The sequence below is a fragment of the Camponotus vicinus genome, unplaced genomic scaffold, assembly GCF_025532165.1.
Source record: "Camponotus vicinus isolate PSW18456_S1 unplaced genomic scaffold, iyCamVici1.0 SCAF_12, whole genome shotgun sequence".
In the NCBI taxonomy this organism is placed as follows: domain Eukaryota; kingdom Metazoa; phylum Arthropoda; class Insecta; order Hymenoptera; family Formicidae; genus Camponotus; species Camponotus vicinus.
Window position 1 is genome coordinate 17,662,831 of NW_028141948.1, and position 15,068 is coordinate 17,677,898.

Genomic DNA, 15,068 nt, shown 5'->3' on the forward strand with positions numbered 1-15,068 from the left:
TTCAATCAAACAGAACGCTATCAGTTTAAAAAGATGAAAACAACCCCAGTAGTCAAGATTTATATATTTTTTAAAGCAAGAAGAAAGTACATTCAAAAGATATTAGCAATCTATTTTATACACACATTCAAGTGTAATATACACTAAAGATTTACTTTCATCCTAAATATCGAATTTCTCAACAAATTCTCACTTCACTCTGTGTATGTTATTATACGTATTTAAACATAACATACTTCTCCTTCCTATATTTCATGTAATAAAAAATACTGAAGATTTTACAAAGGTATTGCACACAGATAAAAATCGAGATTTCATTAATTATGATAGATGAAAATCCCTCTTCATACTATCCATATGTATTATTATCATACATCTCAGATGAAAGTGCTACCTTTCGTGATATTTCCTACAAATAGTTTGTACACATAACAGTGCAAATGCTAAAAAGCGATGCTTTAAATTTTTGCATTAAAATAAACAAAAAAGCATACTTTGATGTGTTAATTAATGCATTGCGCGCATTGCATCGTTATTAATAATGTTTATATAGAAAAAGAAACATTTTTATCTATGTTATTAAAAAACAAAAGTTACTCTCTCTTTGTTTTTGATATTACCAGTAAATTATTATTAATAGATTATCAATAAATCTTTCAATATAAAGTTTTCGATATACTAGTTAAAAGCTAAACCGATCATTAAGAGTTCGCCCTGTAACGCCAAGATTTCCCGATAGGCTGTACATAACTTCGCTGAATCTGCGATCATCGACGTCTCCACTGGAATCGGATGTGGTCGTGTTGTGCGTGCCTGAACGTGATCGTGACCTCGATCTCGAGCGTTGTCGGCCAAATAATGGTGCTCGACCAACCTGGGGAATTACGATAAATATATCTGTCGTAAATATTATTTGTATTTGAATTTACAAAAATGAATGTTTAAGATAAAAAAAAAGACATACTTTAAGAGAAAAAAACTTTAAAACAAAATTATTACCATATTTACACCCTGTGCGTTCTGTCTGTATGGCGAACGTCCTCTGGGCAGTTGTCGCATGCTAATGGTCGCAGTGTGTCGACTCTGAGCGAGAGCGAGTGATCGTTGACGTGTGGCGTTAGGTGTGTACTCGCTTCCCAATGTACACATGAAGTTGACATTTGGAGTGGGAGTCAATCGGGCAGAGCTACAATATTATTGTATTTAAGACATCGCAAAAAGATAATTAATTTTTTCTACATTATCGAGAAATAAATTTAGATTAGAAAAATTTAAATCGATATTTTTCTCTACAATTTGTGATTGCACATATATGGAAGAATAACCAAGCTGTGAAATTCATTTGACGAATTATAATTTACTTCATTCTCATCAATTTTTGTTCATATTGCGCCCGTCTCTGCGCACGAGCGATTTGATCGGATCGCAGTCCACCGGTTGTGAAGCGACGTTGCGACGTTAATATCTGTTGCCTTCCCAAAGTTCTTGGTTGCATAGAGAGTAGAGTCTTTTGTCCGGTCTGTGCCAGCTGTAATAATACATATATATATATATATCTCATTAGTATCTTGTATATATCATTTTCACATGTTATAGTGTGTATATATATATATATATATATATATATATATATATATATATATCTATATATATATATATATATATATATATATATATATATATATATATATATATATATATATATATATATATATATATATATATATATATATATATATATATATATATATATATATATATATATATATATGTGTGTCTTTTTTCAACTCACTCTGAATTGATTCTGCAAGTTCAGCCTTTGATTCTGTCTCTGTAACAGCAGCTGCTTCGCGCGTTTCACACGATTCCGATAGGCAATCTGAGCGGGACTTTGATATCCCAAGCGATTATGGACAGAATTCGGATCTCGTAGATTGGGCAAACTGCTCGTTCTTTTTAACGGGCTCTTGTTACTCGTAAAGAAGCCGCCCTGATTGAACGTTAGATTAGTGCGACTTCTGCTACGAGTCAAACCGGAGAATCTATTGCCTCTGCCACGGCGCACATTGAACGCACCTCTCACGTTCGTTTTCTGGTTCAAACTCAAATTGCTGCGCGATCTCGCGAGATTTTTCTTAAAGCGATTCTGGGCGAAACCGCGAATGTTATTCGTATTATTCGCATTGCGTTGCCAAGTCTGTTGCTGCTGCTGTTTCTTCATGATGACTCCGACATTGCCCCGTTTGATTCTTGCGCCTCTCCCTCTAAATCCGGCTCGGCTTCTTATAGCACCACGATTGCGTTTGGGACCGCCGCTTTTTCCATTCGCCGCCGCGTTCTTTTTCTTTTTCTCCTTTTTCTCCATCTTTATGATTTCATCTTAAAAGGAAGAAAATGCGCAATATTTAATGAGCGTACGGCAAACGTACGGCGAGATGGTGGATCTCTAATGTTTATGAAACTGTAATTCGAAACGTTTAATAATAGAATTCTCGATGCATTTTAATTCCAACAGAGGAGCGCGATTTCTCAAATAAATACTTTTCGTTTCAAATTATCATTTTAGCACGTATCCAACGTTGACGAGAAGAAATATCATATTGTGTTCACAATTCCAAAAGTCTTTGTCTACAAAGATATTCTTGCGTAGGCGTTACATAGAATCTTTGTGATTATATCTGTGTTTCAATTTATTATAAAAAAAATTAAATATAAAAGATTCTAATTGTTAAGTTAATATATAATTATTTCTGAAAAAAATTTTATAATATAAAACTACAATATAAAAATAATCAAATAATCAAAAGAATACTAGTTCAGAGAGAAACACTCGCGGAAAAGAAAGAATACAAGAATCGCTTTTACTTGACCAAAATTCTATTAAAATTATATAAGTTAATAAAAAGTAAAGTATTTATAAAATAGCACAAAATTTAGAACGAAAGAAATGATTCATTCTTATAATCTCATTTAAGAGAAGTAATGTTCTTTTGGAGCACGATTAAACTATTAAAAAGATATTCATGTGTAACATAAATTTTCGCGTCGCGTCGTTGCAGTATTCATTAATTTTTATCTCCATTTGTCATTCGCTGCTTTATGGATTATTCCGAAATGATGTGCAATCAGGGAAATGTTGCTGTTCATAATTCTTCACTTAATTATTGCTCCTCATGCAGAAATTATTAATTATACTTCTTGCGAGTTATGTTTCTTTCTCTCCCCCTCTCTTTGTGTGACTGTCTTCCTTTCATTCTTTATATAAATTTCTACGAGCTCTAAATAGTAGCTATGTAGTAGCTAATCGTAATTCTTCTTGTAATAAGTCCTCCGATTCGATTGTTACCTCTTCTATACACAATACTTCTAAAATATTTTTCTTGGACCTTAGAAGATTTTCAAGAAGCCCACATAAGTAAATAATGCCCTGTTAAATTTATTTCTCATATAGACAACTAATTCATAAATATACAAGTTTCTTCCCAGGGAGTGTCTGCAAGTATTAGATTGCGCATTTTCTCTCTCATCATAAAACAATATTAAAATCAGCTTGCGTACAGAGTATCTGCATTTTCAGATTGCCAGTAAATATTACATATTATATATAGTGAAGTAACTTTGTCGTCCCATAGATTAAGGAAGCGAAATTAAGACTTGATCCAGATTTGATTTATCCCACTGCAGTTTCTCCTTCACACGTATTCGTCGTAAAATGAAACCGAAATAAATCTAATCTTCGCGCGCGCAACGTGCTCCCGTTACACGTTAGCCTCTTGCCGATGGTCGACAGATAAAATCGTATTGTGCATCGTCAGAAAGTGTCACATTTCCCACATTTGTCGCTTGTCGATAAGAGATTCGACGATGCAACGGATAAAAATATTATATTACGTAATATCTCGCGCTTGTCCCGCGCGTGACGAGAAAGTAAAATCTTCGTCAAGGATGAGTCATACACGATCGCATGGCGTGCTTTTAACTCCTTTTCGTGAGTCCGGTCTTTTGTCTTTTGTTAAAAAGGAAGCGCACCGAAGTCATAATATTCGAGGTATCATATTGTTAAGGAACCATTCTCTGATCCATCGATAATTTTTAATTGATTAAAATTGGAATAATCTAGAATTAGCGATACGTATTACAATGAATTGTAATTGTAACGGTAGACATATCGTCCATGGTTTGGCTTTTGAGTATGGTAAACATATTGTTTGTCAGTAACAACGTAAATTAAGATGATCCCTCCACTGCAATTTCCGGATTCTATCTCTGTAATCCTTAGATGATGCTGGAATTATCAAAGTTCACTGTTGGAAGTCGAAGCAAAACCATAATTTTCGAAATAGAGTTATATCCCAAAATGATGACACGTAATATTAATTCACATTTCCTATCAGCACATTTCCTATCGCAGAAAATCGTAATATAATTATAATAGTGCATTTTGAAATGATTATAATAGGTTCATTTTGTGTCCATTTTTATGCGATCAAAGTCCAGTTGATTAAGAAGTATAGCATATGTAGAGCAATATAAAATTCCGCCATATGTTAATCCATACATAGAAAAATTCTGATAGTCCTGATTCTCCATTCTGTTTTTATCAAATTTCCTGTCGATACATCTTATCGTAAATATTCCTTTTTTCCTGAGAAAAAGGAGATAGAAGAGACTATATAGACTTAAGACAAATGTAAATCAATGCTTTTACAAACTCTTTGTCTATATCCCTGATAAAAAATCACTTCTTGATACTTCACATTTCTCGTACATCAACGTCTTTGTACTTTGTAGATGTCCTCTTTCTAAAGTCAGCAAAATCCCTAACAGCAATTGCAGAATGTGACGAAAGCGAAATAATTCTTCTCACGAAAACCTCCTGGCATAGATAGTCGAATCGTTCCTTAGTATTTCGTCAACTTATTAGCAGCATTCTTCTCTTCCTGAGAGCCAAATAAATTACAAGTAATCTTAGAATTGTTTAAGACGAACGATAAATTCCCGTACCGCTTCCTCTAGTATGTTGCTCCTTCCTTTTTGACTGCAACAAATTCACGACCTGACTTTGAAAGAGATTGCGATCGTTGAGTTAACGACAAAATAAGATTACGGTTACGCAAAGCGACAGTGTGAGAAGGAAATTGCGGCAAACTCCATTTTGCTATATCGTTTCTTCTTCAAGAATATTAAGGATTATTTTTCATTTAATGCGTTAATGCGCCTTTGCAGAGATCATCGTCGTTTTCGTTATGTACCTTCTCGCTTCCATTATTTTCGTCGGGAAGAGACGAGATACGATGTGAGAAACCAGATATATAAAGGAAACAAATGCAGATACTCTATGTGCACATGTACGCTGACGCCATTTTGTCGTTCATCATTCGTATGGGTCTTGGGGGAGAAGGACAATGTGCTTGCAAACTGTACGCTGCTATACGTTCATCCAGGATTACTGGCAAAATCGTTAAATTGTTGGGACTCTGGCCACTTACCGAGCGACATATTCACTTTTGCGTCAATCTCTGACATTTTTGCAGTCTTGCGTTCTCGCTCTTGCTCTTTTCCTCTCTCTCTCTCTCTCTCTTTCTCTCCCTCTCTTTCTCGTCTTATTCTAGATATATATATATATATATATATGCGAAGATTTCTCGCACGTATTTACACGTTCCGCGATGACGTGCTTCTGATCCGCGCACTTTTTGCTCAACTTTTTGTCCGATTGTCCACTCGCGACCCGTAAATCGACTATAACGCAAACAACACAGCTTTCGCGCGAGACCACGATACACCAAACGAGAGATGCGGCCGGAAATCAACTGAAATGCGCCGAAACCCGAAATGACCTATGAAATAACATGAAAAGATACAAGAAAGGTAACGCGATGAGATGCGCATAGCGGGATGCGCGGTGGACGACCAATCGCAAAGAGCAATATGGCTACGTTAAAAAGCGCGGTTTTTTCTTTTTCGAAATTGTTCAATCTTACTGATTTAATTGTCATCAATTGAAAACATTCTTGCAACTTCGCAAATCCTCACTTAATCTCGTTAATCGACATTTTCAATAGTCGGGTTTATTACGTTTTATTAATTGAAGCAAAAATGAAATATCTGTCTTTAAATTAATATTTTTTATCGATAGATGCACTTAACGAGAGCCATCTCTCGATTATTCAGAATAGCTGAAGACTTCTACTGACGCAAGCATCAACTATCTTCGCTTCTTTTATATCCTACATATAATTATTGAGAAATTTATATATTTTAAAAAAATATCCAACGAATATAATAAAAGATATTAAAAGCAATAAGATGTGCGAAAATAGTCTGGAGGGTAGAAATGTTTCGTGTGAAAAATTACAAGATATTTCTATGAAAAACTCTCCGCGAATATCGTCGACTGCTTCGGCTCCAAATGTATTATTCTATGTCTCTCGTAGCTTTCCTTAATTAAACTTCAATTCGAATAATTATTCTACATCCTTTGCAAAGATCTGCGCATCTGAATCGTACGGATGCAAATCCGTCTCTGTTGATCACGAGCAAAAACGACAAATTATCGATAGCGATTGGGGAGGCTATGCTCTGGATTCAGACTTATGGGAAGACAGCAAATCGCCCGTGATACAAATAAGACCAAACGAGATATCCTTCGATAATAGAGAATGCTGCGGTGTCTTGTCCGACAGATTAATAGGCACCGGTTTATCCTTTTTAACAAAGTCACCCGAAAATGGTCTTTACATTCTCGGTAAATGTGTCCTGAAGAACAGGGTATTAAAAAATTCATATTTCTCCTTCTCTCTCTTCCTCTTTACAATTAAATAATAAAAATTAGTGATAATTTCCAAAGAAATGTTACATTTTATTCCTGCTACTTCTCTCTTTTCAGAATCTGACAGACGTCACTATGTTGCAGTATCATCGATACTTGCAATACATTAATATCGCGTATAACAATATATCATGTTTATCATTCCTGGACAGTCTTCCATATCTGATGTATATAAACGCATCCCACAATAAGATTAAACGTTTATCAAATTTCGCACCTCCTTGGTATCTTACCTATGTAAATTTATCATACAATCGCATGACGGATATAGGTGGCTTAAAAAATTGTTGGAGTATTGTCAAGTTAAATTTATCTCACAACGTTATAGAAAACATTTCTGGTTTAGAAAATTTAAGGTATATGTGTATATATATGGTATAATTATAATTGACATATAAGGTGTGTATTTGCACAGATTGTACATTTCATTACTTGATCTATTTTAGATACTTGCAATATTTAAACTTGTCCTACAACCTTATCGAATGCATTAAAAATTTGGACGGTCTGAATATACGGGAATTGAATTTAGAAGGCAATTGCATAACGTCCTTTAAATCCGCTATATCCGGTCGTGGCATAAACACGTTGCCTCACCTACGAATAATAATTCTAGGATACAATAGATTATCGACTTTGAAATTTTTTAAAGTAATCACGAAACTTGAAAATTCGAAATTTCACAAATTTCGTTTCAATAAATAATTACGCAATTACATGTCACAATTAGGATGCGTACAATTTACGTTACATAGATTTAAAATTTAATAAAATTTCTGATCTTTTGGAAGTACTGAATCTGAAGGGTATGATAGATGAAGTAGACTTGACAGGTAACACCTGCACGAAATGGCCTAATTATCGAAACATGCTGATATCTTCCATACCCAGTATTAGATTTATCGATGGTGTTGAGGTATTTATGACGGAAAAGGTGAAATCAAGCAATCTCAATATTAAAAAATATACATATATAGACAAGTATACATTATGTACAACCATATCGAATACACACAGATATCTCTTAGGTAACATCAGCCACACTATTTGCATCGCCGATAGATTTGATAGCCGCCCGTAAAGTGGCAAAATTAATATTACTGGAGCAGTTAAATATCAGCAAAACAGACGATCATGTGCAACCTTATGACGAAATCAGTCCTCCTCTGATAATACTAACAGGACCATCGGCGCTGAAGAAAATGGAATTGGCTCTGTATCTGACTCAAACAATTCCTGATAAAGTAATAAATAAATAAATATACATACATATATACAGTATCCGGAAAATCGCCCGCAGTATTTCGGGACCCAAAAACAAGGAAGAAAAACTATATAAACATAGTTCTGGAAATAAGTCGTTTTCGAGTTATAGCACTTTTATATCTAAAAAATCGTTATTTATAGTTCACTTGGTATTCCTCTTTTTTCAAATTTAAACATTTTTAATTTAAAACAAAATTTGAAGAAGAAGGATGCCAAATATATATATATATATATATTTAACATATTTTTCTAAATATTTTTAAGGCAAAAAGATGCAATCTCCCTCTTGCAGATAAAATACTGTCGTTGGCATACTACAAAAGAAATATGCGAATATGATGACGAGCGTAACGCTTATATTCTTGTAAACCGGGAAGAATTTAACGATTTAGCGCGACGTGGCGAATTTTTAGTTATTTTAGATTTGTTGGGTGAAAGTTATGGATTCCGTTAGTAACGTGATATTGCTTAGATTGACCCGCATAAAATTATTAAACAAACATTTATAGAAATACATATGCATTTATAGAATATATTTTTTTCACAGATACGAATCAAATCAGTCTGTTGATATCTGAAAATAAAGTTGGGCTTACTCAAATGAATCTATATGCGGTTACGGAAATCTCTAAACGATATCCAAACGTCCAGCCGATTTTGGTACTCACGCAGAGTGTGGATCTTCACAAAGAGTGGATACAAGAGAAGTTTGATGTTCACACATGGATAAAGGACAGCGTGGAAAATTTGTTAGTTGTTAAAATTGGTAAATATTGGGAAGATAAGGAAGCAGAAACTGCTAGTTGTATATTAAATTTCGTCAAAGAAATTTTGAACGAGGTTTGTCTCATCCAATATAATTTTCTATGAGAGGCAAAAAATTATATAAAAATTGTAAATGTATGCATATATATTATTTAGATAATGTGCCGTTTAGAATTTCCAAGTCACAGCGTCAGCGTAAGACCGCAAAATGGGGCGACAACGACCGATATAATATTGCAAAGTAAAACGATGTTACCGAAAATCATAATACAAAGGAGTGAACTAGAGGTACAAGAAACAAAACGTGCACTCACAAAAACGGAAAGTGAAAACGATCATCTGTTGTCTGAAGAAAATCATGATGAAAAAGGATTAAAAGTATGAACAGAAGCCTATGAAGTAGAATTTTAAACAGAATTTTGAACGCTTTGTTATTGATATCGATAAATAGGTATTACTAGATGAGGACTCAAACATTATCATCGATGATGAAAAGACGAAACGTAAAATGCATAGATCAAGAATGTTACGTCGTCGAAATACATTGATAAAGAATACACTCAATAATAATGATCTTAGCGAATCGATGTCTTCCGAAGAAGAAATGGAGATAGTACGTATGTAAAATATTTTTTAGAAAATTTCTTTTGTTATTTTTCAATATAAGATATAGAGTATAATTTTTTCATACGTGAAATATTCAAAATTTGAATAAAGATTTCCCATAAATATATGAAATAATAAGAATAGCTCAGAATTGTCCAAGAGAGAAAGTATCATAGTGTAAATAACAGAATATAACTTTCATATTAGTACCAAGAAAAGACAATACATGAAAAAGCAAGAATATTAAAAAATATATATGTTGAACTTGTTCTAAAAACTAGAAAATTGTACTTGGATTATCATGAAAGTCATCCTGGTTATTTTACTTCGATAGTGAGTACAATACATTGTTCTCACATATCAGTCTTATTGTACTTAATGTAATTGTACTTTAAATTTTATGATACTATTTTTTGTTGTAGTTACTCATGGATAATTATGCACAAGCCTTTAACTCCTTAAGTGATCTCATTCATGAATTATACAAGAGTCAACCTTATAAGAAACCAATCTTTTTGTCAGAAATGGAGCATTTTAGACAGACAGCAATTCCCATTGAACTTGGAAATATCATTAATGAAATTAGAGGGTCAGTATATAATACAATCTTTGCAAAAAGTCTTAATTTAACCTCATTTGCTACAAAGCACTTTATCTGTTGCAGCAATTTGTCAACATCAAAACTACAACACCAAACAATATTTAAAATGCAATAAAATATGTAATAAAATATGTAACCAAAGAGCCCAACAAAAGCCATATATAAGTGCATATTAAATAAAATGTATTATATAAAATTTGTATTCGTTTATTTACTTGTAAACATGTATTTTTATATACTGGTCATGTATATATGTGTGTATAAAAATTATACAGTAAACTGTACATTAAATCTATATCAGCTGTGACATCAACGGAGGAAGAGATTGTGATGATAATTTATATACAATCAATATATTTATATGGGTGTGTGTGTGTGTGTGTATACACACTCCTGGATAAAATTAACGCATAATTTTTTTTCACTTTTTCTTTAAAAGCTGATATTTAAATTTTAACGAAAAATTTTAAAGAAAAAGTGATATATATATGTATATACCTGATATAAAACATCTTATTCCATCTGTAAGATTTCATCTATATCCGAATCCAAATCAGAGTACTTCAATTCACTTTTATGCTGGGCAATAGTAAAGTCTTTATCTTTCAGAGTTCGTGGGGCAGGTTGTGGAACTATACTACCTTTCGCCTTTGGACTCGTAATATTTCGCACTGGATTGTCTGAGATCGAGCTCGTAAGACTGATCGATTTCAATAAATCATTTTCTGCATTATAGTTTGCTAGATCCTGTAAGTTTGTGTTGGATCGAAAAATCGTTTCAACTGATCCTGCAGGTGGCTTTCTTGCGATGCTCAACTAAAAAATATTTTATATAACAATGTTATTTTCGACAATGTATCAATTTTACATAGAATGGTATGATATACATGTGTTCTCACTTGTTCCTGTATCTTCTTTGATATTTCCGCGATTTTATCGCTTTGCGAAGTTTTCAAGATGATATTGCTCGTGCTCATAGATTTCTCTTTCTGTAATCCATATTCTCTCCTCCCAGGAGAACTGAATAGAAAAACAATATAAATTAGTTACATATATTTGAAAATATTTTTAGATATATTTTTAGATAACATAGAATAAAATTAAAAGAAGATAATAATAAAATAATAATACCTCGAAATATTCCAATCATTATTATTCATTTGATCCTTTCTTTGATCGGTTTCCAACATCGTACTCTCTTTTCTGTCATTTAAATCGAATAAAACTTTTTTCTTTACCAAACTACCAACTGAACCACTCATCGGTTTTAGGACACTTTTACTATTTTTCGGAGATAAAATTGAATCGTCTTGTTGTATGATTGTATTATCCGCATCGTTATTTTCCGAAAATTTCGACACTACTTGTTTCCTGATCGGAGAATTTATTTTACGCACATTAATATCAGATACAATTATCTTTGTAGACGGAATCTGTTTTATATCTTCCTGAGATTCAATAGAACTCGCGGAGGAAATATTTCGAATCAATTTTGAATATGCTGAAGTCACTTTTGGACTGACGTAAATATCTGCTTCATTTCTCTTTGATTCGCGCGTATTCTCATACGTCTCGTCATCTTTATATCTTTTAGGAAGAAGGTCAATCTTCTGTCTTAGATGCAATTTCGAAGGCGTTGTGTTTTCTGTTCTCTGAATGGATGTATATTTATCTAAAAAAAAAGTATATTAACTTTCTGTATACCAGAAATTTTATACAGCAAATATATGATATAATTACCGTTGTCTTTGTGACTGCTAAATGCTTTCCAAGCCTTTAATTTCACTCGAGTACCTAATTTATTTGATGGAGAATTTTTCACAAGCGTAGAATATTTTGATTCTTTACGATTTATTGATATTCTTTGAAGAACATTTTCAAGTATTTTTTGTTTTATTTGATTGTATCGATCTAGTTTCTTTGCATTAATATTTTGCTGGTGTCTTATAATTTCCATTTTCTGCTTAAATGTTGCTGCAGGTATTCCCTGCCACTCTGGATCAATTCCTAAATCTCTCAATCGGTTATCTAACATACTTTGTGCATTTTCTTGTATTGACATCTTTCTGATACTGGGAGACTTAACTATAGGTATTTCATATTTTTTTACTGTGATGTCATCGTCTTCTGTAACACACACACTATCAGATCTTGATTCTGACATCAATGATGAAGATTCAGACTCTGTCATAGAACTTACACTATGCTTTTCCAAAAACTCAGATTTTTTATCATTTGTCATATCATCAGAATGTAATATTCTTTCTTTTTCAACATTTGTAATATCTAGGTACTTTCTATCTACATTAACACAAATATTTTGTTTGGTATTGAAGCTCTTACTTGTACAATCAATTATTTTATTTACATCATTCAATGTATCATGTTTTACTTTATGTTTTAATTTTTTAATTTCTGTTTTTTCTGTATTTTTTAGATTGGATTTTATAGCATGTTCCACAATCTTGCTAGAATCAAGTTTTTTGTTATCTTTATTTCTTATAAAATCATTTTTATTAGGCTCGTATTGTACTGCGATTGATATTGGTTTATCTCTGTATTCTTGACTAGATTCACTACCGACATCTTCAATGATTATCTCGGCATGTTCAATACTATTTAAATTCTTGCGATCAATTTCGGTATCATTATAATTGTTATCGCGTCTTATTTTTAACAAAGGAGATTTACGGAATTCTTCTACTATACTCTTTTCCCTAGTCTTATAACTATTGCTCTGTGTTTGTGAATTATTAATCTCAAGTGACAAATTATTTAATTGCTTTCTTTGTTCCACCAACATGTTGGATTGATTCATAGACTGCTTTTCCAAATCATGTACTTTAGATGCATACTCAGACTTTATACGATCAGCTGTTTGCTGAGTTACTTTTAGTTCTGTGGTCAATCTTTCGATATCCCGATGATGTTGAGCTTCCATATCTTCTATCTTGGCTTTCCAATAATTTTCTTGAGTTTGCAGTTTAATTTGCATATTTTCCATACCTGGAGTCAACTAAAACAATGACAGCAAAATTTTGGAAAAAGATACATAATTTTAATATATGATATTAATAGAAGATTTTTAATGTATGATATTATTAAAGGGATTTCTCTTTCTTACTCTTTCAAGAAGTTGATTTCTTAAACCATCAATTTCTTTCTCTTGTTGATTGATCAAAGTTCTTATATTTGTTTCCAAGATGCTCTCATTTACGACATGATCTTTTTCTCTTAGTGCCTATTTTATATGAAAGAAAGATACTTATTTTATAAAAAATACTTTATAAAAAAATGAAATTATTAACTTACACGTATCTCATCAAACAGCATGCTTTTTAAACTTTTTATATCTTCTTGATAGTTTCTTTGCTCTTGAAATCTAACGAATTTGTTGATATCATGTTCATTTTTACTTGTATTTTTCGCGTAATCCTCTGTGTTATCCAGCAATTTATCAGACTCATTTCTTATTACTCTTTCAGTTTGATTGAGTCTTTCTTTCAATGTTTTTATCTCATTGTGTAATTTTTCCGTTTCTACTCGATAATGTTCATGCACAGGTGATGTTACGCTCATGTCTGATACATACGAATGTTTGCGCGCTATATGAGCATTTACAAATATAGCACGTACAAATGTTTTTGGGCAATGTGGACACTATAAAATAAACAATTCAGTTTTAAGAAAAATATAATCAATTAAAACATTATTAATAAAATTTATTTTATTCATATATTTTCATTTATATTTATTCATATTTATTCTTATATATACAGATAAATAACAATTCATATATAAAAAGCATTTTATACCTTGAAAATTTCTCCATTGGAAATTTCACCAATGTTGGCTTCAATTAATTTACGTTTTTCCTTTGATTTATCTTTCAAATTTTTTATAGTATCTTCCAAAGTAGTAATTTCTTTTTTCATACTAACATTTTGTTCTATTTTCTGTCTTAATTCATCTTTCAATATTATTACGCTATGATCCAAATACTGTTTACAATATAATAAATACTCGACCGATAGTTGTGCAAGTCTGAATAATTTAACAAAATTAGAATCTAAGATCTTGACATCATACTCGCTTTCCAGAGAATAATCTATTACATTATTAATGTTTTCCTCAATACTGGAGAAATCCCTCTCGCGTATGAGTCTATCTATGTCTATAGTGTCTGTAAAAAAAAAAGACAAATAAATTAGTAACTTGTAATAATAAAGGCAATGAGTTGAATAATAATTTATACTTATGCGATTCCAATCAACTCGTACTCTGGATCCATGCATATTAAAATAAAATCCTGACTCTCTGGCCAGTTTCGGAAAATCGTGACACCAATTAGTGCCGGCTCTAAATGAGAATGCCATTATATTTTGATAGATCTATTTACATAGCATGACACAAAAGGTCTTATTTCACCGCGTTCACGTATATATATGTATTTATATATTCATGATTATATGTTTGTCGGAAATTTTCACTGATAAGCATGATTATTTATATAATATTGTTGTGCACAATTTCATTTACAATTACAATTTAACATGACACACTGCAAGTGTCAAAAGATATAAAGTGATATAAATGTAAACAAAACTTAGCGTCTGTACATAGTACGTTGTATGTACTGTTATGCTGCCAGTTGATTGGCCAGTTCTACGCTCCCCTTGTCCCGCGTAGGACAGGATCATTGACGCGCAGTGTACCGTATTTTGTACTTAGCGTCTGCTGCAAATGCCATCTATAACGATTTTAAGCGTTATTACGCCATTTTGCGCGGTTAAATTAAAAAAAAATAATAAATCAATTTATTAATGTGCGAAGAAAAAATTATAAATATAAAAAATTATAATACATTCCAAATAAACAATAGATTTAATAAACAATAAATTATTTTGCTTTAACAAATACATATATGTTTTTTTTTTAAATATATATATAAGTAATATATATGTATATAAATATGTATGTATGTATGTATGTATGTAT

The 15,068-nt window shown here is 32.0% G+C and overlaps 3 protein-coding genes across 16 annotated transcripts; 1 reads left to right on the plus strand and 2 right to left on the minus strand.

Annotated features, from left to right (window-relative positions):
- Nucleotides 1–49: 49 nt before the first annotated feature.
- LOC145963288 (uncharacterized) lies at nucleotides 50–5,841 on the minus strand. 3 transcript variants are annotated; one of them, XM_083085063.1, is made up of 5 exons: nucleotides 5,660–5,841; nucleotides 1,793–2,379; nucleotides 1,362–1,528; nucleotides 1,000–1,186; nucleotides 50–874 (listed from the first exon to the last, which is right to left on the minus strand). In XM_083085063.1, exons 2-5 carry the CDS (start codon nucleotides 2,363–2,365, stop codon nucleotides 683–685), a joined length of 1,119 nt encoding a protein of 372 aa, XP_082941189.1. In that variant the 5' UTR covers nucleotides 2,366–2,379; nucleotides 5,660–5,841; the 3' UTR covers nucleotides 50–682. The 3 variants fall into 3 exon arrangements, with proteins under 3 accessions (XP_082941189.1, XP_082941187.1, XP_082941188.1); XM_083085061.1 differs by having other exon boundaries at nucleotides 5,490–5,841; XM_083085062.1 differs by lacking the exon at nucleotides 5,660–5,841 and adding an exon at nucleotides 3,347–5,246.
- On the plus strand, nucleotides 3,942–10,285 carry LOC145963285 (uncharacterized). 8 transcript variants are annotated; one of them, XM_083085050.1, is made up of 13 exons: nucleotides 3,943–6,414; nucleotides 6,490–6,771; nucleotides 6,890–7,188; nucleotides 7,279–7,483; nucleotides 7,563–7,748; nucleotides 7,861–8,076; nucleotides 8,391–8,547; nucleotides 8,628–8,938; nucleotides 9,020–9,241; nucleotides 9,315–9,476; nucleotides 9,677–9,802; nucleotides 9,892–10,058; nucleotides 10,134–10,285. In XM_083085050.1, exons 1-13 carry the CDS (start codon nucleotides 6,310–6,312, stop codon nucleotides 10,183–10,185), a joined length of 2,490 nt encoding a protein of 829 aa, XP_082941176.1. In that variant the 5' UTR covers nucleotides 3,943–6,309; the 3' UTR covers nucleotides 10,186–10,285. The 8 variants fall into 8 exon arrangements, 7 of the variants coding, with proteins under 7 accessions (XP_082941179.1, XP_082941180.1, XP_082941176.1 ...); XM_083085048.1 differs by having other exon boundaries at nucleotides 3,944–6,414; nucleotides 7,563–7,766; XM_083085049.1 differs by having other exon boundaries at nucleotides 3,946–6,414; nucleotides 7,563–7,766; nucleotides 8,646–8,938.
- Nucleotides 7,789–14,820, minus strand: Dzip1 (DAZ interacting zinc finger protein 1). 5 transcript variants are annotated; one of them, XM_083085035.1, is made up of 9 exons: nucleotides 14,708–14,820; nucleotides 14,326–14,429; nucleotides 13,886–14,253; nucleotides 13,383–13,730; nucleotides 13,195–13,311; nucleotides 11,811–13,086; nucleotides 11,202–11,742; nucleotides 10,970–11,090; nucleotides 7,789–10,886 (listed from the first exon to the last, which is right to left on the minus strand). In XM_083085035.1, the coding sequence occupies exons 2-9, from the start codon at nucleotides 14,363–14,365 to the stop codon at nucleotides 10,584–10,586; spliced, it is 3,114 nt and encodes a 1,037-aa protein (XP_082941161.1). In that variant the 5' UTR covers nucleotides 14,366–14,429; nucleotides 14,708–14,820; the 3' UTR covers nucleotides 7,789–10,583. The 5 variants fall into 5 exon arrangements, with proteins under 5 accessions (XP_082941161.1, XP_082941160.1, XP_082941162.1 ...); XM_083085034.1 differs by having other exon boundaries at nucleotides 14,690–14,820; XM_083085036.1 differs by lacking the exon at nucleotides 14,708–14,820 and having other exon boundaries at nucleotides 13,886–14,114; nucleotides 14,186–14,253; nucleotides 14,326–14,391.
- Nucleotides 14,821–15,068: the final 248 nt, after the last annotated feature.